The 22,536-nt window shown below is 44.1% G+C and overlaps 1 protein-coding gene across 3 annotated transcripts in view; it reads left to right on the top strand.

The window, feature by feature from the left end:
- Window positions 1-22,536, top strand: part of HECTD4 (HECT domain E3 ubiquitin protein ligase 4) — a 226,643-nt gene that overhangs the window by 110,857 nt on the left and 93,250 nt on the right. For all 3 annotated transcript variants that reach the window (XM_044275799.1, XM_044275798.1, XM_044275797.1), the window contains exons 27-42: window positions 2,115-2,219; window positions 2,328-2,416; window positions 3,249-3,424; window positions 3,521-3,656; window positions 4,791-4,932; window positions 5,069-5,235; window positions 6,045-6,191; window positions 7,338-7,522; window positions 9,989-10,142; window positions 11,213-11,493; window positions 12,011-12,200; window positions 14,437-14,518; window positions 14,817-15,019; window positions 15,252-15,387; window positions 17,312-17,494; window positions 19,208-19,372. In XM_044275799.1, coding sequence (XP_044131734.1) covers window positions 2,115-2,219; window positions 2,328-2,416; window positions 3,249-3,424; window positions 3,521-3,656; window positions 4,791-4,932; window positions 5,069-5,235; window positions 6,045-6,191; window positions 7,338-7,522; window positions 9,989-10,142; window positions 11,213-11,493; window positions 12,011-12,200; window positions 14,437-14,518; window positions 14,817-15,019; window positions 15,252-15,387; window positions 17,312-17,494; window positions 19,208-19,372 — 2,541 coding nt within the window. The remainder of the gene's footprint in view (window positions 1-2,114; window positions 2,220-2,327; window positions 2,417-3,248; window positions 3,425-3,520; window positions 3,657-4,790; window positions 4,933-5,068; window positions 5,236-6,044; window positions 6,192-7,337; window positions 7,523-9,988; window positions 10,143-11,212; window positions 11,494-12,010; window positions 12,201-14,436; window positions 14,519-14,816; window positions 15,020-15,251; window positions 15,388-17,311; window positions 17,495-19,207; window positions 19,373-22,536) is intronic.

Genomic DNA, 22,536 nt, shown 5'->3' with positions numbered 1-22,536 from the left:
CTCATTTACATATATATATAAAATAGTTTTTTGGACACAATAAAAGCACACGGAGCTATGGGGACTGGGTATTGCTGACGTGCTAGTGGCCATCTAGCAGCCCATGTCCTCATCTCTATTCCCAAAATCCAGGTGACAGGTTCCCTTTAAGTTCAGGGCTCTGTGGGAGCCATATCATCACCTCCAGGACGCCTTGTTCTTCCTTACACTGAAGATAGTTCTTATTGACATTGGCTCTATGTTTGGGGTTGTTGTCCTGCTGCAGAATACATTTGGAGCTAATCAGACTCCTCTCTGATGGTACTGCATGGTGGATAAGTATCTCTCACACCATTAGTCCTGAAACAATGTAATTAAGAACTGTGACTTAGATAAGAATCAGATAGTAGTAGCATAACAAGTATAAGAAGTTGGTCAGTGCTCATTTTGCTTTCATTTTCACAGATCTTTTAGAGGGGGTAGTGAACAGATGATGGTTATTGCGATTGTTCATTCAAACCCCTTCTTTCATGGAGTACATTGTTTGTTGGCAGCATATCCCCTGTTAACACTAGGCACGTGCTGCTGACAAACGATTGATTTTATGCACACAGAAACAAGAAGCGAGCATTTGCCCTTTTTGTTAGCTGATCCGCTAGGCTTGTCCACACAGGGCAATTATTGGAAACGAACATTTGTGCAAACGTTTTTTTGCCCAATCATCAGCCTGTATTAAAGGGCCTTATTAGTATTTGCTTATCATTGTTGTCATAGTTATCTTTGTAATTATTAGATTTATTATCCATGTGGATTATATATAACTTTATTCCAGCGAGAACAATGATTCCCTCTACATTGTTGTACTGTTTAAAGAGGACCTGTCACCACAAAATGCAGTGTAACCTGCAGGAGAAGCTGAGCAGGTTGATATATAGGGGCACAGTTATTGAGACCATATTTTTTGACACTGGCCTTAATAAAGCCCCTGCGCTAGCAGTGGATCCACCGAAGCTATGCAGAGGAGTCGGCCTGTCCATAACTTCGGCACATCCAGCGCCGGTGTAACGTTACATTACCCTACTTCATGAGATTTCCCTACCTCGTAACTTCCGATCGCACCGGAAATGACGTGAGGAGGCGTGCCGGGGTTGTGCCGATATGCGCAAAACGACGGTTTAGGGAAATCTCACAGCAGAGTTCAGCTGGACACCGGGACACTGCGAATGCGCCAGAGAGCCTCAGTAGGGAAAAATTACGGCCCAGTGTGCAAGCGTGGCTAACTACAGAACATCCATCCGATCTCCGCGCCTGCGCAGTGTGGGGGTAGGGAGATCTGATGGCCATTTTTTCTATTAAATAAATAAATATCGGATGGATGTTCTTTAGTTAGCCGCACTTGCGCATTGGGCCGTAATTTTTCCCTACTGAGCTCTCCGGCGCATGCGCAGTGTCCTGGTGTCCAGCTGAACTCCGCTGTGAGATTTCCCTAAACCATCGTTTCTCGTGCATGGCATTGGGGGACACAGCACCATGGGTATACGTCCAACTACCACTAGCAGTTGGACGTATACCCATGGTGCTGTGTCCCCCAATGCCTACTACGAGAAAAGGATTTTATGGCGAGTACAAAAAATCAACTTTTTGCGCATGCGCAGATCGGCACAACTCCGGCACGCCTCCTCACGTCATTTGCTGTGCGACCGGGCGTTACGAGGTAGGGAAATCTCACAAAGTAGGGTAATGTAACGTTACATCGGTTCTAAATGTAAGACGGCTTCCGAGCTGTCTTACATTAAGACCATTTTCTATGCCTAAAACAGGAGTAGAAAATTGATAAATGAGAAATGTCAGCCCGCCCACAATCAGACCTGGTGTGAGCAGGAAAAACCGTTGCTCTTCCATCTGCGCCTGAAATACACCTAATTTAGGCGTATTTCAGATTAGTAAATGACCCCCATAGTTTTGTGGGAAAAGATTCAGGAAAACTTGTAATTTATACATTTATGCAGCAATGTGAACAGAAAACAATAAAAATGATGTCTCTTGGAAGGCAGGGAAGGAAAAGTGAAATGGAAAAAATAATTAGGCTGTGTTTCGAAAGGGAAATAAATCTTTGACCATCCATTTTTTGACAGAGTGTTGCCGAACTGGAGCAGAAATGGCACAGTGAAGTGGAGGATGCATCCAATGGAAAACTAGAGAACAATGCTCCGTTCTTTTATGACTACCATTTTAATGAGGTAAGCAAACTCCTATAACACCTCCTGTATACTGAGCCTAATTTCATGTGGATTTCTCTGACATCAGAACGATCACTTCTTAATTCCGGTTTTATGCTATGTCCTTAGAGCAAAGTAAAAGAATTAGAGCTGTTGTGTTCGATGAAAGAAATTCTTTTTGATGGAAGTGATCCTGAGAATATGGTTTTATCTCTCAGGTAGGTAGATGAAGCCAGGAACCACAGGGGCAGTTCATCATGTGTTAGAATTTTTAAAAAATAAAAGTCCCCTTAATGATCCATATTGACTGTATTATTACTGTATGGGTGATATACACAGGGGTGTTGTGTGCACATGAGTTGTGTCGGTGTTGTCCCATCCATATCATGTAAATGACTTCGAGCAGGGGCATACACAGATCTCATAAGGCCCCATAGCAAAACTTTGCATGGCCCCCTGCCCTACCCAGTTTCCAAATAGGAATGCGACAATTACTCCCAGGCAACGCAAAGAGCAACACTTCAGATTCCTGACATATATGGTTTGTTAAGCAGAGTAAATTTTAATTTAAAGAAAATTGTTTTGGAAAAAAAATATATATACCTATCACCTATCCACCTCAACTTCTATGTCAGAAAAGGTGGAATAGGTGCTTCCTAAAAATGGCACACCTTCTTAACATCTTTATTAATGTATTTACACCAGACAACTAACATCCTGCTTCCCATCTATTACAAAGCAGTCTGCCTACAGGCACCACTAGGGGGAGCTCAATGCATAGGAATTTATACAGTTACTATTTACTGAAATGGAAGCTGAAATGATGCCTTTGCATTCAGCTCCCCCTAGTGGTGACTACATGAAAATGCAGTGTTTACTTGTTGGAAAGAGGAGTTCAGCGCCGAGCTCTGTAGCCGGTAGAAAGTACACCACTTACCTAGTAGATCATTACTTGGAGTAATAGGCTGCATCTGCACGGTTCTGGTCTGTTATAAGTATACATTTTGAAAACCATGCAACTTATATATCCAATATTATTTTTTTCGCCAGAGAGAGATTTTTCCAAGAGGTGAATTCTAGCACTCACAAATCCTCACATGCTATGGCAAAAACTAAAATTTTAGTGAGGAGTTTGATGAATCGAGCAGAGTTACTTCTGCATGTTACCATAGCCGCACAATCTGGCATCACTAGAAGTATATCTGGCACACCTACCGAGCCGCCAGGTATGTAAAAAATAATAATATATATATATCGCATAAATAGAATTTGGAATTTGTTGTACCATTTCTTTGTAATTGTATGCGGTTGGCATATTTCAGCCTGCAAATCTGTATCTGAGGCCAAGGCGATATCCCATGCAATGTGCCAGCCAGTCTTCCTGCGAAGCATGTCTGCACCCTCTGATCTGGAAATGATCGGCAGTAGTGACCTGGAGTTTACTAGATCAAATTCAAGGTAGGCATCATATGGAACATGGGTTTCTCTTTATTATGGCCTAACATCATGGTTTTTACAGCTAGCCACACACATGGTGTACTATTTCAGTCAACATATGTTAAATGGGTTGTGCAGTGGAGTCAAACTGATGAGCTATCCTCAAGAGTCCGACTCCCAGCGCCGATCAGCTATTTGAAGGTGTTGTGGCGCTCATGTGAACGTTGCTTTGTCTTAAGTTTACCTGCGTGCTGTCTTTTTTGCAGCGGCAGTGCAGTGTACAGATGCAGCATAACTAAAAGGAACTCTTAACAAGTTGAATAAACAATGGCAAAAAAAAAAAATATATATCTCTTCAAGGCTTTCAATGGCTTTTGCCAGGAAATATCATTATGACATGTGTTATCACTGTTCCTTTCAGTTCTTCTACATCCGCAATTACAACTGCTCGTCCCATTAACTTGAATGGTATAGGGCAGTTGTAATTAACCTGCGCCACTGTTACAAAGGAGTTTACATGCAGGTAAACGTTGAAGAGGAAGCAGAACTCGTACAAGTGCCACACCTATTCAAGCAACTTATAAGTGTGGGTACCGGCAGTCAGACTCCCTATGATCTTGTATGACCTGAGGATAGGTCATCAGTATTACACCACTACACAACCCCTTTAAATATTGGTGACCTATTCTCAGGATAGTCAGTCATTATCGGATGGATGGGGGTCTGGCTTCCCACACCCCTGCCGATCAGCTGTCTGAAGGTTAAAGCGAGCGCTGGAACCTCTTCATACTATACCCAGAACATTGTTGTATGTTGTATAGTGACTGTGCTCAGTATTGAAGCTCAATCCTGTTCATTTGAATGGAACAGAACTGCACAAAGGCCATCTGACTAATGGATGTGGCTTTACAGACCTAAGAAGCCCCAGTGGTCATCCAGTCCTGAAGCCTCTTTATAAAGCTTATCAGTAGATTCTTTTGTAACCCCCCCCACAGATCAGATATTAAGGACCTATGCTGAAGATTATTTCAACCCTGGAAACCCCGTTTAGAAAAGAATTAAAGTAAAATGAGTGGTTGATGTATACGTTTTTTTTCCTGAATTCTGGTCCTTTAATGAACATTTACAGCTTTCCAATGTGTTGCTGTTTTCCAGGAGAAGGAATGCAGCGAGTCACAGAAGCAGCTCTTTTACACTTCTGCAGTCTCTGGCTATTGAAGATAACAGAGATAAGCCCACCTACAGCGTCTTGTTAGGTCAACTCTTTGCATTTATTGGGACTAATCCCGATCAAGCTGTAAGTCCATATTGTAGACCTACTTATGTTTTGTAGGTCTGTATTTGCATGATACGTGACCAATATTCTGTTTAGTCACATGGAAATTTGAAACCTCTAATGATTGTATGAATTCTTTGCATTCCCACATATTAAGGTATCCAGCAGTAGCTTTTTACTTGCTGCTCAGACAAGATGGCGCCGTGGGAATACACGTAAACAAGCCCTAGTGCACATGAGAGAGTTGCTAACTGCTGCGGTTCGTGTCGGAGGAGTAACGCATCTGGTTGGACCCGTTACAATGGTGTTGCAAGGAGGACCAAGGCAAGACTATTTTTCTGCTTTATTATACTTGAATTATACTTGGTATGGGCAGTTAGTAAATGCATTTCTGCAGTAGTGCAAGATAATGCACCTGGGGCGTAAAAACCCAAGAGCATAATATAAAATCAGTGATACAGTCCTAACCTCGGTCTCTGAGGAAAGGGATTTAGGGGCCATTATTTCAGAAGACTTAAAGGTAGGCAGACAATGTCATAGAGCAGCGGGAAGTGCTAGCAGAATGCTTGGGTGTATAAGGAGAGGCATTAGCAGTAGAAAGAGGGAGGTGCTCGTGCCGCTCAACAGAGCACTAGTGACACCTCATTTGGAGTATTGTGCGCGGTACTGGAGACCATATCTCCAGAAGGATATTGATACTTTGGAGAGAGTTCAGAGAAGAGCTACTAAACTAGTACATGGATTGCAGGATAAAACTTACCAGGAAAGATTAAAGGACCTTAACATGTATAGCTTGGAAGAAAGACGAGACAGAGGAGATATGATAGCGCTTCATGCCGCCGCATACCATGGATCCCTCTCAGCCGCAGAACACAGCCGTGTGCATTCAGCCTTAATGAAATAAGGAACATCTGGGTGGAGAGAAGTTGAGAAGAGCACCTTTTTGTTTTTTATTTTTCTTGCCGTAGGGTGGTCCTTGATTCTCTCTAGAAATTGAATTTGAACAGTGAATAAGTGGGATAGTCTAAATAGTGGTTCCAAGAAATAGAGCCACCATGCCCACTATAATACTTAGTTTTGCGCTCAATATTTGTTAACTTGTAGCTGTTTTGTAATGGTTGTTTTCTTCACAGAATTGAAGAGCTTACATGTGGTGGAATGGTGGAACAAGTTCAAGAAGCCTTTGGGGAGACCATGACTTCAGTGGTTTCACTGTGTGCCCGTTATCCTATTGCCTGTGCAAACAGCATAGGTCTGTTGTGCACCATACCTTACACACGGTAAGCTTGTACACAGACGTGTGCAGAGTAAAAGGTTAAGCAGATAAACCAACCTTGTTAAATAGCCCTTGCTTTTATAAATATCACATATTCTACATTGTACATTAGAGGCACATAACAGAGACTGTGCTTGAGGCAGAGAGGGCGGCATAAAAGTTATGACTGATTCCCTTTAAAATTAAAAAATGTCGAATAACTTTACAAATACATTTACTTTATTTTTGTTTTACTAATTCTAAATCATAGACTATGGGGCACATCTATTAAGACCAGCATTTTATTAGCCGTTGCACCGCAATCTGCGCCTGAAATATGCCTAATATATACAATTTGAATGCTAAAATCATATAAAAACATTTACGGTAACTGTATTTGAGTTAAGGGGTTGTCCTAGCTACAGATATTTTTGACCTATCCACGGGACCGGTGATTAATATCACTTCGGCATGGGTCAGGCTTGCAGCCCCCCTGCAGATCGTCTGTTTGGAGGGGCTTTGAAGCCCACTGTGGAGGGTAGATACAGCTCTTCGCTTGAATGTGACGAACAGCTGTAATTACCATGACCATTTATAAGGAGTGATAGAAATGTAGCAAAGCTTGAGTTTGGAAGTTTATCCTGATACAATCAGTGGTTTTTATATGGACTCAGAGGTATAGCTATGTGTAGAGGTGAAGGGTACCACACATAATTGGGATAAATATACACCCCTTTAAAACTATTGTGTTGTGATGTTTCCACCATGTCCTGATTCATTTTTGGCCTTTTAAGTCCAAATTCTCACAGGCACTCTCCACAAGCCTTCCCATGCCACATCTACAATGTAGACAGTGTACAGGTAAACGCTGAAGACGATCGAGTCCTTGCATAATCACCGTGACCCCTTCACACAACTGCTCATTGGGAATGCAGTGAGCCTGACCCATGCCAGTCTGATATTGATCACCCATCCTGTGGATAGGTCATCTAATACCTGTAGCTAGGACAACCCCTTTAAGGGGTTTTATTTGTTAAAGTCGTTTTTTATGTATTTTTAGTAGAATATATATTTTTATATTCAGCGCTAACTAGAAATACTTGCATCTGATAAAAATGACAGCTCTATGTTCTTAGAAAACTAAATTCTCTTTTGTGGATTTGTCCTGAAGGAGTGAAGAAAAGTGCTTGGTACGCAGTGGATTGGTGCAGCTCATGGACAGATTATGCAGTTTAAGCAACCAAACTGAGTCAAGCTCCAGTGAAAAACAGACGAAGAAGCAGAAAGTGGCAACCATGGCATGGGCAGCATTCCAGGTTCTAGCCAACAGATGTGTAGAGTGGGAGAAGGAAGAAGGTTAGCGCTGTTTTCCAGCTGTTACATGTATAGATGTGTGTGTATGTACAGAAGTTGGAGCTGTCCTAGTCCTGTTTGTGTTGTAATATATGCTCTTGCTTGTCTACTGTAGCTTGCTCCTTGGATTTGCTTGTGCTTATTTGATTGAAGATGAAAACACATTAACATCAGGGGAGGTTTGCATGATGGATTTTACAGTGGAATGTTGGTGCTGACAGAAAAGAGCTGCATGGGAGGCAGAAAGGACACATGCCTTGGTGGGTTTTCAGTGGGACCGTGTCCTTTTTGCCTCCCATGCATCTCAAAAGGGGACTTACAATCGCAGAGCTGTGGCTTGTAGTGACATGTCCCTACTGGGTGCAACCGTGTCCTTAAGGGCTCATTCACACCACCGTATGAATGGGTCCGTATCCGTTCCGCAGTTTTGCGGAACGGGTGCAGACCTATTCATTTCCATGGGGCCGTAAAAGATGCGTACATCACACCGTGTAGAATAGGCATTTCTATATTAGGCCGTCTGTTCTGCAAATTGCGAACGCACACAGGCGTTACAGAATTTGTGGATCTTAAAAAAACAACGCGGTCGTCTGAATGAGCCCTAAGCCACAGGAACACGATCCTCACCTCTGCCTTCCATTGAAATGAGTGGGAAAGGAGGTAGCCACCAGCGCGTTATGGTCGAAATTTTGGCGTGACAAATTCTTCTGTAAAATCTGTTAAAGGGGTTGTCCGGGATTGGGGACATTGTTGTAATGGTACAACAAGCACATAAATATTACATACCGTATATACTCGAGTATAAGACGAGTTTTTTGGCACATATTTTTGTGCTCAAAAAGCCTCCTCGTCTTATACTCGAGTCTAGGTCTGTATTATGGCAACTTACATTGCCATAATACAGACCATGACATGTTGGGGGCCGGAGAAGCTGTTACTTACCTTTACAGCTGCTCCGGTCAGCTCCCAGCACGTCCGCGCGGCACCTCTGTTAAGCTCCCAGTTTAAATCTCGCGAGATTTACACTGGGAGCAGACCGCGAGATTTACACCGGCAGTAAATACCGGGCCCTGCACAGCCTCCCCTCCCCCTGGACATCCCCCCCTCCCCCTGGACAGCCCCCCCCCCCCCTCCCTGGCCAAGTATGAAGTAGGGAGGGGGGTAACAAAAAAAAATAAAAAAAACAACCTGATAAATATAAAAAAAAAAAAAAAAATGCCCAGTTGATGGGAGTCTCTCCCACTCATCCTCTGCAGCCTCTGTGGGTGTTCCAATGACTGTTGATATCTCCGCTCTTCTTCTTTTCTCCTGCACGCCGGCCGTAACGCAGCGCATGCAGTAACACTGCGTGTATAGTATGAGCCCCAACACAGGCTGCTCTATGCAAACATAGTTGGCATTCTTTTTCAAAGTCTTTTTTTTTTTATCCTGTTAGGAAATTTACCAGTAGCTGCTGCATTTCCCACCCTAGTCTTATACTCGAGTCAATAATTTTTCCTATTTTTTGGGGGGTAAAATTAGGGGCCTCGGCTTATATTCGGGTCGGCTTATACTCGAGTATATACGGTACATTCCTGTCCTACCTTTGCCAGAGTTTTCTGATGCCCTGTATTTCTTTCATAAATTCTCAGCCGGAAGTTCAGATTTTCTAAGATTCAGTGACGTACTGACTCCTTACTGGTGTGCCAAGCCTCTTCTTCCTCTTAGCAAGGAGCCCGGTGACATCACCAGCACACAGCTTCGTTCTGCAGCTAGCAAGGAGGCTGTCAGTAGGAGGTAAATGTCAGCTAAACCACGCCCCTCTGTGACATCACCGGGCACAGAGGGCGTTAGTCTGGGAAGAAGGAGGCAGTATTTGGAGGAGGGACGTCGCCTCACTAAGGAACGCCCCCCTCTGCCGATGACGTCACCGGCCATAGAGGAGTGTTATTAGGAGTAGAAGGAGGTTCTATTGGAGGCAGCAAACTATGCTATTTAGCATAAGGCACGCCCCCCATGGTAATTTGCAATGAATGGGATATGCTACAGTATGGGTGCTAACCACGCCTCCCATGTCCCTACATGCCAGTCAGATCGCTCCCTGACACTATTGTCTTTTATGCAATGCTAGCAGAGAGCAGATACATGGGACCCATAAGGCAGTGTGGCCGGAAAGGACATAGCACAGGAGCTGCTATGTAAACAATACTGACAGCACTATTAGGGACTCATAGGAGCAAAGGGGATGAAAGAAAAATACACAGAGCATCAGAGTGACTTTACTGCGTAATGTCAAGGTGATTATTAACGTTTTTAAAAATTACTTTCATCCCGGACAACCCCTTTAAGTGAACTTCCCCCGTGTGTTTTTGTATATATGTATATAACATACTTGTCTGATTATATATTATTTATATGATTTACATTTCCTACTTACTAACGTGGATGTTATTCACCTTTTTTAATCTTTGTTGCTGGCACCGTTTCAAGGAGGATCTACAGAGGCTGTACATTCGGGTTTGGCTCGACAGGTGTCCACTCTCCTCACCAACCATTTGGCACGAGCCACTGAATGCTGTGGTAACCAGGCTGCTGGGAATGATGCACTTCAGGATGTTCTCAGCCTTCTTAATGATCTGTCTAGGTAATCGATAGGAACCTCTAAAGATTGATCTTCATATTGACATTACATTTAAAGCCTCTAAGTGTTGAGGAAGTGTCAGTTTGCCATCAACTCAGCCCTTCCCAAAGGGAGCAAAATTGTGAACCAAGGTAGCAGGCATCTTACTGTAGCATGTTTGTTACACATGCATATCCATACAGAAAACCAGTGATTGTATACATTCAACTCTGTGTACACAAGGCATCCATGGAATTGCTGTGTGGAAGAGGATTATAGCACGTCTCAAGGTTGACACGACATACATTCCGTTTTTTTTTTTTTTTTTTTTGTTAAGTGAAGCATTGAAAGTAAATTGATCTATAGACACACATGATGGTGCTTTTAATTACATACAATAGAAACTGGATTAGTAAATATGAGGACAGACAACTGCAGTCTTAAAGAGGTTCAGTCTGCACCCTCTGGTTTAGTAAACAATTGTATTAAAAATATAATCACTTTGGATCATCTTTACTTAGAGCTCAACATTGTGCCGTTCCTCTACTATTCCTTCTAGAAACGTATGAATAAATAGACAGCTCGGTGTGACTGTGCCCTCTCTGACACTATCCTGTCAGTGCAGACAGTGGCAGAATGTGTAGAGACATGCTCCTTTGACAAAGGGAATGATAACTCTCAGTTCTCGGTTTATTTTATACATTTCTAGGAGGATTAAGACATGAGCGGTAACAAGTTCCAGAATTTTTTTTACTTTATGGGAATTACAATTATTTACTAAAACAGACTTGTCAAGAGATCTGCCGGGTCGTCTTTGAGGTACAGACACTTATGTCAAGTTCATTCTGCTGGTCCCCAAATCACCAGATCAGGACTTGTGAAAGTAATATAAACTGTAAGCAGGTTACATACAGGCGACTTGATGGTATGATTGTCACTTGATCTAGTAATGTTAGATCCCATTAGTGTACGTGCTTCTCTGATTAAAAGCCCATCAAGATGAAGTCAGTTGAATTGAGAGACTAAGTGAAACAGCAGGATGTGTGTGCGCTCCATTGATTCCATGCACTAATTGTAACTACTTAATTACACAGGAGTCAAATAGGAAAAGCAATATTGAGCCAGCCCGCTTGTGTCTCCAAGCTTCTCTCTCTGCTGCTGGATCAGCGCCCATCTCCAAAACTTGTCCTTATAATACTCCAGCTATGCCGCGCAGCTCTGCCCCTCATGAGCGTGGAAGATTGTGGCAATGTGGAGCTTCCACCGTGGAGCTACTCTGTACCATCTCTTAACAGCGAGCAGGAAGATCCAAGTGACCCAGCCTCAAAGATTGCATCACTGTTATTGGCAAAACTGGCTGATTATGTGGTACCAGGTACTTTCCGAACATATGCAGCAAGTGAAGTCCTGGGGGTTATGTGTTACAACAAAGGAGGAGCCCAGGATAACCAAATTCAACGACTGTACAAAATGATTGCAGCAGAGATTAGTATAAATGCTTTACTTAAAGGGTCATCCGTTAATTAATATTGATGACGTATCCTCAGGATAGGTCATCAATATCAGATCGACGAGGGGTCCGACACCCGGTACCCAAGAGGCCGGCGTTCCGTGAACGCCACAGCCTCTTCCTAGACCATGTGACATCACCGTACATTGGTCACATGGCCTTGCAGCTGAACCCCATTGAAGTGAACTGGGCTGAGCTGCAGTACCAAGCACAGACGCTGTACTGTGTACAGCATTGTGCTTGGAAATCTGCAGAGAGCCATCAGCGCTCCCCAGAGCTATGGGGAGTATGGTGGCTCCCTGAAACAGCCGATCCATTCCTGGATAACCCTTTAATGGTGAGCTGTTATTACTACCACTTCTGACATCCTCCTCTCTTGCAGGTTGTCAGACGGTTCTCTCCCCGACTGCCTCTGAACCAGACAGCAGTCTATCTAAAAGCAGCCCTAAAGGCTCTCAGAAGGGCGATAAAGATACTGGGGAGGAGAGTGAAGCTGTGGACGGCAAACTATCGATTTTTATTCACAAACGAGAAGATCAGTCTTCCCATGAAGTCCTGCAACCTTTGCTAAGGTAATAAGCAGAGTGCAAAGAAGAAAATACTTAGCAGTTATATTTTTTCCTTCCAGTATAGCTGTGGTGTAAAAGCGGATAATGACTACTTTTGTAATAGCTGAAAGATGCTAGCTTCGTTGCAATGAATTGTGCTCCGGTGTGTTAGGAAAAAGGAGGTGGTGAGGGTAACCAAACATGTGTACTCCTGTAGAGCATCATGGACGTTCAGGAGCCATATCTTATGCAGTATTCTGGTTCGGTACAGTGCACTATTTATTTTCTATGATGTCTTAAAACTGTTGCCCTGTTTGCTCTCTATTTATCACTTCATACATCTACCCATGAAAAGTTTTATTCTCTGACCTAAAAAGTACCTGATGTAAACTGTAGTGAAGGAGTTATAACCTCCTTTCTGATTTTCAGCTGTGTCCTCTGATCAACACTCTGACTATCCAAATAACACAGCATCTTATGTGGGGGCAGGAAGCCAGTTTCTCTGTTTATTCCTATGGAAGCCTCATTGTCATTCTCTCAGGAATGAATAGAGAAGTAACTTCCTGTCCAGTGTCAGTTGGAGGATAGTGTTGGTCACATGACACAGCTGAGGATCAGAAGGGAGGTTACAACTCACAAATACAGTCACTGGTAAGAATATTACCTTTACTACAGTTTACATCATGGACCAGAGAATAAAGATTTTTGTGGGAGTGCTTCTTTAAAGGCAATCTGTCACCAGTTTTATGCTGCTAAAAGCCCCAGTGCATGCCAAGAAGTCTTGATATTCATAAGCTCCCACCTCTCCCTGCCCCACTGCAGCTGATTGACTTTTGACTCAAATCAGCAGCATTTGGGTGGGCATAAATATCCGGACACTTCGGCATGCACTGGACCTGTTCAGTACAAGATTTTAGCAAAACAGCCCGACAATTAAAGAAATTGACCCATTGTTTTGCTTAGGGTGGTCTGTCACTAGTTTACGCTGCCCTTAGGACACCATAAAACTGACGACCATAAAACAACTGGGGCCACATCCCCTGACGAAGCCACGTATGTGGCGAAACATGTCGGGAGGGGTGTTTTAGTGTAGTGTTTTAGACAGTATCAGTGCGGAGCCTAGGGCATGTTATTAGCGACATAGATAGCTACAGTGATATAGATAGCAACCAGTGATAATACAAATAATTACCCAATACCTCACTGATTTCTGAAAATTTTAACGGTGTTTTCTTTATGTGTGTATGTCTTCAAACGAACCCAATAAAGATAAGATTTTAAATATCAGTTTGGGACCCCTAAAGGGATTACTGGTCTTATTGACCATTTGTGTATTATAATTAATATCCCGAGGGTCTCTAAATAGGGACTTAGAATATTATTACTACTGGGCGCACCATAAGGGCATCGATTATTATTGTGGGAGATATAGAGGGCTTTATTATTACGGAGGCAATATAGAAGCCATTATTACTACTGTAACAATATAGAGAGGCTATATTATTACTGGGATTATATAGAGAGCCATATCACCAGTGATGGCCAGTTCGCAGTGTGGAGTGTCCAATAATTTTTCGTTTGTAAGCGATATGGTATAGAGAATAATGACTGTTAATCTTTTTCCACATATCCGATGTAGGCAATCCCTTAATCCTTTAGATGCAAATATATGCATTCATTCTTGAACAAATCATAAACATATTAGATGACAATGAAAACAGCAAAACATACGTTATTGAACTGCAGAATTCATGAGTCTACACTTATTTATCTCCATGGATATAGTTTAAAGGGGTTTTCCAAGAGGTAGAAAAATTTAGCCAAAAGCAGGGAATGGGATGAAATAAATGGGGGGGACGACGACTTATACTCACCTCTACAATCCCCTGCTGCTCTGGGACCACCCCACCCTCAGTCTTGCTTACGGTAATTCCTGCAGCATTCACGTCCCTGACATCATTTACTTGACTGCTGCAGCTAATAACTGGACTCGGCAGCCATGGGCCATACTTGCCAGTGTTACTGGATGCAGCTGTCACGTGAATGATGTGTGGCACACGGTTGTAAGCGTTTTGCATCCCTTTCCCTTGCTGCTAAGAGCCATATCACCAGTGATGGCCATACTGTCTGTAGTACATCCTGCTGTTACGTGGTAAGGAGAAGTCATTGGACCATAAAGGACCCCTGAACCCAATGCAGTGGCAATCTCCGTTCCTCTGTAGTTATCCTTCTGATGATCACTTTTTCTTCTGTTTTATAGTAGCTCAGAGGGCCGTCCATTTCGACTTGGCACTGGTGCAAACATGGAAAAAGTGGTGAAAATGGATCGTGATATGACAAAGGTTAGTATTTTTTTTTAATTAAGTTTGTACATTTCAAATTCTTATATTTCTGTTAAAAACAAAATTATTTGTTTGGATGGGATGAGTCATGTGTCCAAGTGAATATCATAAGACCTCAAGAATTTATGTATATTTTCTTATTTGCAGTATCTAGGGTGGTACTGATAAAGGGGGCATATGATGAAACACCGGCTAAATGTGTCAGACTTCCAATAATAGGTTTATTACATATGTTTAAAAAAATGTTGTGCCATATATATTATTACCATGGATCCTGTCTTGTGATTTCACTCTGCAGAGTGGCTGCTGTGAAGTGATCACTGAAGAATCAGCTGCTGCGCTGCGCAAAGCAACTAAATGGGCTCAGTCTGGTTTAATAGTGAGCATCGGGCCACCAGTGGAAACTGTTAGTCCAGAAACTGCAAGCACCCTTTCTACTGGAGACAAAAAGAAAACTGCCCAGACATCTGTCTGTAGAGAGAGAAATTCTGATCTTGCCAGGTATAGTTACATATAAACTTCATCAAATTGATATTGAATGATAGCATGATATCACGATAACTGCCAGTCAGCAGAAAATGGTCTAAATTGGACTTTTCTAACATCAGATATTTCTAGTATATTGAGAATTTTAGATACTATCTGTTCCTACCCTACAGCACAACACATATTTTTTTTAGTTTTCTAACTTTATTAATTTGCAATCTTACTGTTACTTTATTTTTGCTCTTAGAACTGATCCTGTGCGCCCTTTCATCAGTGGACACGTAGCCAACAGCATGGCTGCTGAGGTCATTGCTTTACTTCATAGTTTGCTCATGGCCCCAGAGTCTAATGCAGCTCAGATATGGACAACAACAGCAGAAAAGGTGAAGTCTTCTGTATTGTGTTGTCTTTGTATTATCTCACTGTTGTGTGGGTTTCCAGAGAGTTTATGGCATTTTCTTGACTTGTTGACCATTGATAATTTTACATTTTGCAATTACCCATTAAAGGGGTTATCCCATTATTGATGTAAAAAATAAAAAAATCCAATATCATATAGCACATGACTCTACCAAACGTACATGTCTACTAACAAACGTAGAACCAGCCCAGTACTTCCCAGAGATCTCCCAATTCATTGCTGTGCTAGATTTAGTCTAAACTTTCAGCTCAGGGGGCATGTCCTTTCTACTGCATCTGGTGGCAGTTAAAGGATGGAACTGAGCATGTGCTTCTGTCTCGGTGAGCAAGACATTAGAAAAAGAGCAAACAGCAGGTGACGCTACAGATTTCAGTGAATAACTCGCAATTAACATTAAAGAGGACCTTTCACCGATTATGACACTGTGAACTAAGAATACAGACACGGAGAGCGGCACCCGGGGATCTCACTGCACTTACTATTATCCCTGGGCGCCGCTCCGTTCTCCTGCTATGCCCTCCGGTATCTCCGGTCACAAATTTTTAGTAGGCAGAGATTTCAGTCACTAAGTTATGGTAGGCGGAGTCTGCCCTTGTTCTGCTCTAGCACTGGCCAATCGCAGCGCAGAGCTCACAGCCTGGGATGTTATTTTCTCCCAGGCTGTGAGCTCTGCAATGCGATTGGCCAGCGCTACAGAAGAACAAGGGCAGACTCCGCCTACCATAACTTTGTGACCGGAGATGCCGGAGGGCATAGCGGGAGAACGGAGCGGCGCCCAGGGATAATAGTAAGTGCAGTGAGATCCCCGGGCGCCGCTCTCCATGTCTGTATTCTTAGTTCACAGTGTCAGGATCCGTGAAAGGTCCTCTTTAAGTTACCAAAGTATTCAGACCCAGGTTCTGGTTTAAAAAATACTGAATATTTTTCATGGGACAACCCCTTTAAAGGGATTCTGTCACCTCCCCTAAGGCAAAAAACGATTTAAAAGCAGCCATGCAGCACAGCTTACCTGGATTAGGCTGTGCTGTTCAATCTTGAAATCCGTCCAGCAGTTAGTTCAAAAAACGAGTTTGATCAATGAGGAAATGCGTCCTGAAGGTGCCCAGAGGGGCGTTTTTTTCTTCTGAGAGAGCCCAGTCCCGCCCCTTTTTCAGTGCCCAGCCCGCCTTCCTTTTACTTCCTAACCGCCGCCCCCAGCCTGCCACAGCCTCTCCTGCCTCTCCTCCCCCTCCCTCTTGCCGAACGAAGTCTCGCACAGGCGCAGTACCCACTGAGGGCTGCGCCTGTGCGATCATCAGGAGACTGAGGGCGGCAGCTTCATCTTCGTCACTGGGCATGCGCCGAGCCCAGTGACGTCCGATGCTCGCTCTTCCCTCAGTCAGCAGGGAAGAGCGAGCATCGGACGTCACTGGGCTCGGCGCATGCCCAGTGACGAAGATGAAGCTGCCGCCCTCAGTCTCCTGATGATCGCACAGGCGCAGCCCTCAGTGGGTACTGCGCCTGTGCGAGACTTCGTTCGGCAAGAGGGAGGGGGAGGAGAGGCAGGAGAGGCTGTGGCAGGCTGGGGGCGGCGGTTAGGAAGTAAAAGGAAGGCGGGCTGGGCACTGAAAAAGGGGCGGGACTGGGCTCTCTCAGAAGAAAAAAACGCCCCTCTGGGCACCTTCAGGACGCATTTCCTCATTGATCAAACTCGTTTTTTGAACTAACTGCTGGACGGATTTCAAGATTGAACAGCACAGCCTAATCCAGGTAAGCTGTGCTGCATGGCTGCTTTTAAATCGTTTTTTGCCTTAGGGGAGGTGACAGAATCCCTTTAAGCTTTATGAGTACACTTTGTTTTATTTGAAAACATGGACTGATGTTTTTTTGCCCTTTGTCTTATGTAGGTTCTATCCCGTGCTCTTATGCATATTCCACAGCTGGGAAAATATGCTGAGAGCATATTGGAGAATGGGAGTGGTAGTGGCAGGAAACTGGCCAAACTGCAAAGCATAGCAAGACAAGCTGTTGCTGCACTCTGTGCCCTAGGAGGGTTCAAGGAGACTATTAAAATAGGTTCTGAGGTCCAGGTAATGCGTTGTTATACATAATCTATTCAAAAATATATTTCATACATTATTAATGCCATGTACAAGAAGAGGAAATATATTGGAACAGCTCCTTGTTAAAGGGGTTTTCCGTCTTAGGAGCAGACAACCCCAATGGTTGTATCCTGTGACTGCTTTAAAAAAAAAAAAAAACCTTGCCTGTCTCTGGTCCCACCGTTCTGTACCGCCGCCCAAAGTGGCTTGGTCCCGTGACTTGTGGCCAATTACTAGCTTTAGCGGTCATGTGCTTCTAGGCCATACTGCCCCATATTTTTAAGGCTAAGACCATTTTTTTTTTTTTTTATATTAAATAATAAATATCAGTGTAAGGTTACTTGCTTCATTCATCCATAGATGCAGCTGGGGCCTAGAAATATTGCAAAGTCTATTTCAGCAGGCCAACCATCTAGTGTTCATGGGGGCCTTCAGGATCTCCCTTTACAGCAGATTTTTGGGAAAAGAAGTGTCAGACATGTCAGATTTCATCATGCCCGTTTCTTTTAATAGACATAAGTGGCTGCTAGATGTGTCTGGCAGGAACTTATTCCCCTGTCTGTGTTGAGATCACATGCATGCGCAAAAGAAATAGCTGTCGGCTATATCTATTATCTAATGTGTTTGACTACTCTTAGACAACCGTTTGTGGCCAGTGGTGGCAACCAAAATTATCTTTCATCTCTTTAAATACCTGTATAATGTCTCAGGTACTAGGTTCAGAAAATTTCAAATGGGAATTCAACCTCAGGGATGTTCAACCTGCAACCCTCCAGCGGTTGCAAAACTACAACTCCCAGCATGCCCCAATAGCTGTAGGCTGTCCAAGCATGCTGGGAGTTGTAGTTTTGCAACAGCAGGAGGGCTGCAGGTTGGGCATCCCTGGCTTAGGGTATTTTCACACTTGCGGCAGGACGGATCCGACAGGCTGTTCACCATGTCGGATCCGTCCTGCGGCTATTTCGCCGTGCCGCCGGACCACCGCTCCGTCCCCATTGACTATTATAGGGACGGGGGCGGAGCTCCGGCGCAGCACGGAGAAAGGGCGCCGGACTAAAATTACTGCATGTCAGGCTTTTTAGTCCGGCGGCTTTCTCCGTGCACCGCCGTGCTGCGGCGGAGCTCCGCCCCCGTTCCCATTATAGTCAGGACGGATCCGACATGGTGAACAGCCTGTCGGATCCGTCCTGCCGCAAGTGTGAAAGTAGCCTTACCCTGGGTTCACACCTGAGCGTTCGCGATGGAGCGCTCTGTATGCGCGATTGTACCGGCGGTTACAATCGCGCATACAGAGACAAGCGAACGCCCATTGTCACAAAAAGCCCCAAAGAAGCTCAAGAACTTTTTGGAGTGTCGGGCGTTTTACAGCGCGATCGTACGTGCTGTAAAACGCCAAGGTGAGAACCATTCCCATAGGGAAGCATTGGTTTCTCCTTGAGCGTTTTACAGCGCGTAGGAACGCGCTGTTAAACGCTCAGGTGTGAACCCAGGGTCATAGAATGTGTTCAAGCAATAGATCATAAAAGGTTAAAAAGAAAAGCCCTTTAAAAGCAACTAGTCATTATCATGTCTTCAGATTCAAGTTAATTGAATTATTTCCTGAATCAATGAATGTGATGCATGACATGTGATTGATATATCTACATTTAGGGTTAATGGTGTGAAGTGATTCAGAGTTTTATCATCTCTTTGCTCCAACAGGTACTTGGTAATGGTATATCTGGGAGTGTTGGAGTGGTTGTATCTATAAATGAACAAGAAGGTATAGCTACTGTGAAATTTCCACCCCTAGATTTTAGAAAATCTTCCAAAGCCTCTGATACCCTGACTATCCCGTTGTTTAGACTCTTTGTCCCGCGCTCAGAGGTAAGAATTTGCATTGAATGCAGTATAAAGCTAATGTCTACATTTGTAAAAGTCTGTACTGTATTGTCCACATCTTTACTTTAGCTTCTTGTAGGCTGGGGCTACATGGCGATTCCTGCTGTGAGTGGTGCCCATTCATTTCTCTGGATGCACTGCCACACTGTGACATTTGCAAAGATTGCCGTGTTGCCCCAGCCTTAAACTCATATTCAGAAGTCTTTTATAATGTGTTAACAGTCAGCTCACATGACATGTCTAGGAAGTTATCTGACCTAGGTTGCATTTTATAATGTTTTTGTGACTGTTATTTTGTATCATGATATATTTATTAATTGTTAGTATAATGTAGTAAATCATAATCTGCATGGATTGGTGTACAACCTCAGTAAACTCTAAAACCCTAACCCTAGAACAGTGGCACAAACTGTATTTAAGATATTGTATCTAACATTATATAGGTTGAGGGAGATGGCCAAGTTAAATAAAAACCCCTCATCAGTGGTAAATGTGATAAAATGACAAAAGAAGTCATGCCTACCCCTCTTTTACCCTGCCGCTTCCAGCATTGTTCTCCGGCATCTGCGGTGCTGATGTCATTTTCCCAGCTGCAGCGGGGATATCTTGTACACACCACATCACAATGCAGCTAATAACTGGCCTCAGTAGTACAGGTCCTTCTCAAAAAATTAGCATATTGTGATAAAGTTCATTATTTTCTGTAATGTACTGATAAACATTAGACTTTCATATATTTTAGATTCATTACATACAACTGCAGTAGTTCAAGCCTTTTATTGTTTTAATATTGATGATTTTGGCATACAACTCATGAAAACCCCAATTCCTATCTCAAAAAATTAGCATATCATGAAAAGGTTCTCTAAACGAGCTATTAACCTGAATCATCTGAATCAACTAATTAACTCTAAACACCTGCAAAAGATTCCTGAGGCTTTTAAAAACTCCCAGCCTGGTTCATTACTCAAAACCGCAATCATGGGTAAGACTGCCGACCTGACTGCTGTCCAGAAGGCCATCATTGACACCCTCAAGCAAGAGGGTAAGACACAGAAAGAAATTTCTGAACGAATAGGCTGTTCCCAGAGTGCTGTATCAAGGCACCTCAGTGGGAAGTCTGTGGGAAGGAAAAAGTGTGGCAGAAAACGCTGCACAACGAGAAGAGGTGACCGGACCCTGAGGCAGATTGTGGAGAAGGACCGATTCCAGACCTTGGGGGACCTGCGGAAGCAGTGGACTGAGTCTGGAGTAGAAACATCCAGAGCCACCGTGTACAGGCGTGTGCAGGAAATGGGCTACAGGTGCCGCATTCCCCAGGTCAAGCCACTTTTGAACCAGAAACAGCGGCAGAAGTGCCTGACCTGGGCTACAGAGAAGCAGCACTGGACTGTTGCATGTCATTCGGAAATCAAGGTGCCAGAGTCTGGAGGAAGACTGGGGAGATGGAAATGCCAAAATGCCTGAAGTCCAGTGTCAGGTACCCACAGTCAGTGATGGTCTGGGGTGCCATGTCAGCTGCTGGTGTTGGTCCACTGTGTTTTATCAAGGGCAGGGTCAATGCAGCTAGCTATCAGGAGATTTTGGAGCACTTCATGCTTCCATCTGCTGAAAAGCTTTATGGAGATGAAGATTTCATTTTTCAGCACGACCTGGCACCTGCTCACAGTGCCAAAACCACTGGTAAATGGTTTACTGACCATGGTATTACTGTGCTCAATTGGCCTGCCAACTCTCCTGACCTGAACCCCATAGAGAATCTGTGGGATATTGGGAAGAGAAAGTTAAGAGACGTAAGACCCAACACTCTGGATGAGCTTAAGGCCGCTATCGAAGCATCCTGGGCCTCCATAACACCTCAGCAGTGCCACAGGCTGATTGCCTCCATGCCACGCCGCATTGAAGCAGTCATTTCTGCAAAAGGATTCCCGACCAAGTATTGAGTGCATAACTGAACATCATTATTTGAAGGTTGACTTTTTTTGTATTAAAAACACTTTTCTTTTATTGGTCGGATGAAATGAGGAGATTTTTGTGAAACTCACCTGTAAAATCTTTTTCTCGTCTTTTCCATTGGGGGACACAGACCATGGGTATAGCTTAGAGGTATTAGTAGGAGGGACACTATGCAAATGAAAGAGCTCCTCCTCCTCGGGCTATACCCCCAGACTCCACCAGGAGGAACTCAGGCGTTGCACAAGCAGTAGGAGAAGGAGCAAGAAAAAATCATGGAAACCATCGGACCAAGCCATAAGGTCCAACCAGAAACAGAAAAACTGAACTAAAGACCCCTCCTGCAACAGGAATAATGGGTGGGAGCTGTGTCCCCCAATGGAAAAGACGAGAAAAAGATTTTACAGGTGAGTTTCACAAAAATCTCCTTTTCTCGTGCTTTTTTCCATTGGGGGACACAGACCATGGGACGTCCAAAAGCAGTCCATGGGGTGGGAAAAAATACCAGCACCGCCAGGAGGAACGCCCCAACGGTCAAACAGGAACCACAGCCTGCAAAACCCTGCGGCCAAAGCCGCATCAGCCGAAGCCAGTGAATGCAACTGACAAAAATTTGCAAAGGTATGCAAGGACGACCAGGTGGCCGCCGTACACAGCTGAGACGCAGAGGCACGACTGCGTCTTGCCCAGGAAGCCCCCTCCGCCCCAATGGAGAGAACGGCAATTCTAGCCGGGGGAACTCCACCACAAGCGTGACAAGCCGCGGAAATAGCCAAGCAGATCCAGAGCGCCAAGAACGGCGGACGGAAGCAGTAGCCGCGAGACACACCTCCAGGACCCGTACAACATCCAGGGAATGCAGAGTGCATTCCTTGGGGTTAGCCGGAGAAGGACAAAAGGAAGGCAGGACAAGATCCTCATCAAGGCGGAAGGGAGAGACCACCCTGGGCAAAAAGAAGGGGACTGGACGGAGCACAACTTAATCCTGGTGGAAAACCAGAAAGGCTCCTGACAGGAAAGAGCGGCCAGCTCCGACACCAGTCTGACTTAAAAGCTCGTGATGGGACGTGAACTCACAGCCACTGCATAATAGCCCAGAACTTTAATCACTACGCTATGTAGCTGTATCAGAAGCTATGGTCACAAGGAAGTCCAGATGAGAACAGTCAGAGAGACCCTCCTCAAAGGCTCGAAGG

Source organism: Bufo gargarizans, chromosome 1 (assembly GCF_014858855.1).
Source record: "Bufo gargarizans isolate SCDJY-AF-19 chromosome 1, ASM1485885v1, whole genome shotgun sequence".
Classification (NCBI taxonomy): Eukaryota; Metazoa; Chordata; class Amphibia; order Anura; family Bufonidae; genus Bufo; species Bufo gargarizans.
The sequence above is the reverse complement of the archived record's forward strand: the minus strand, read 5'-3'. Positions and strand labels throughout refer to the sequence as shown.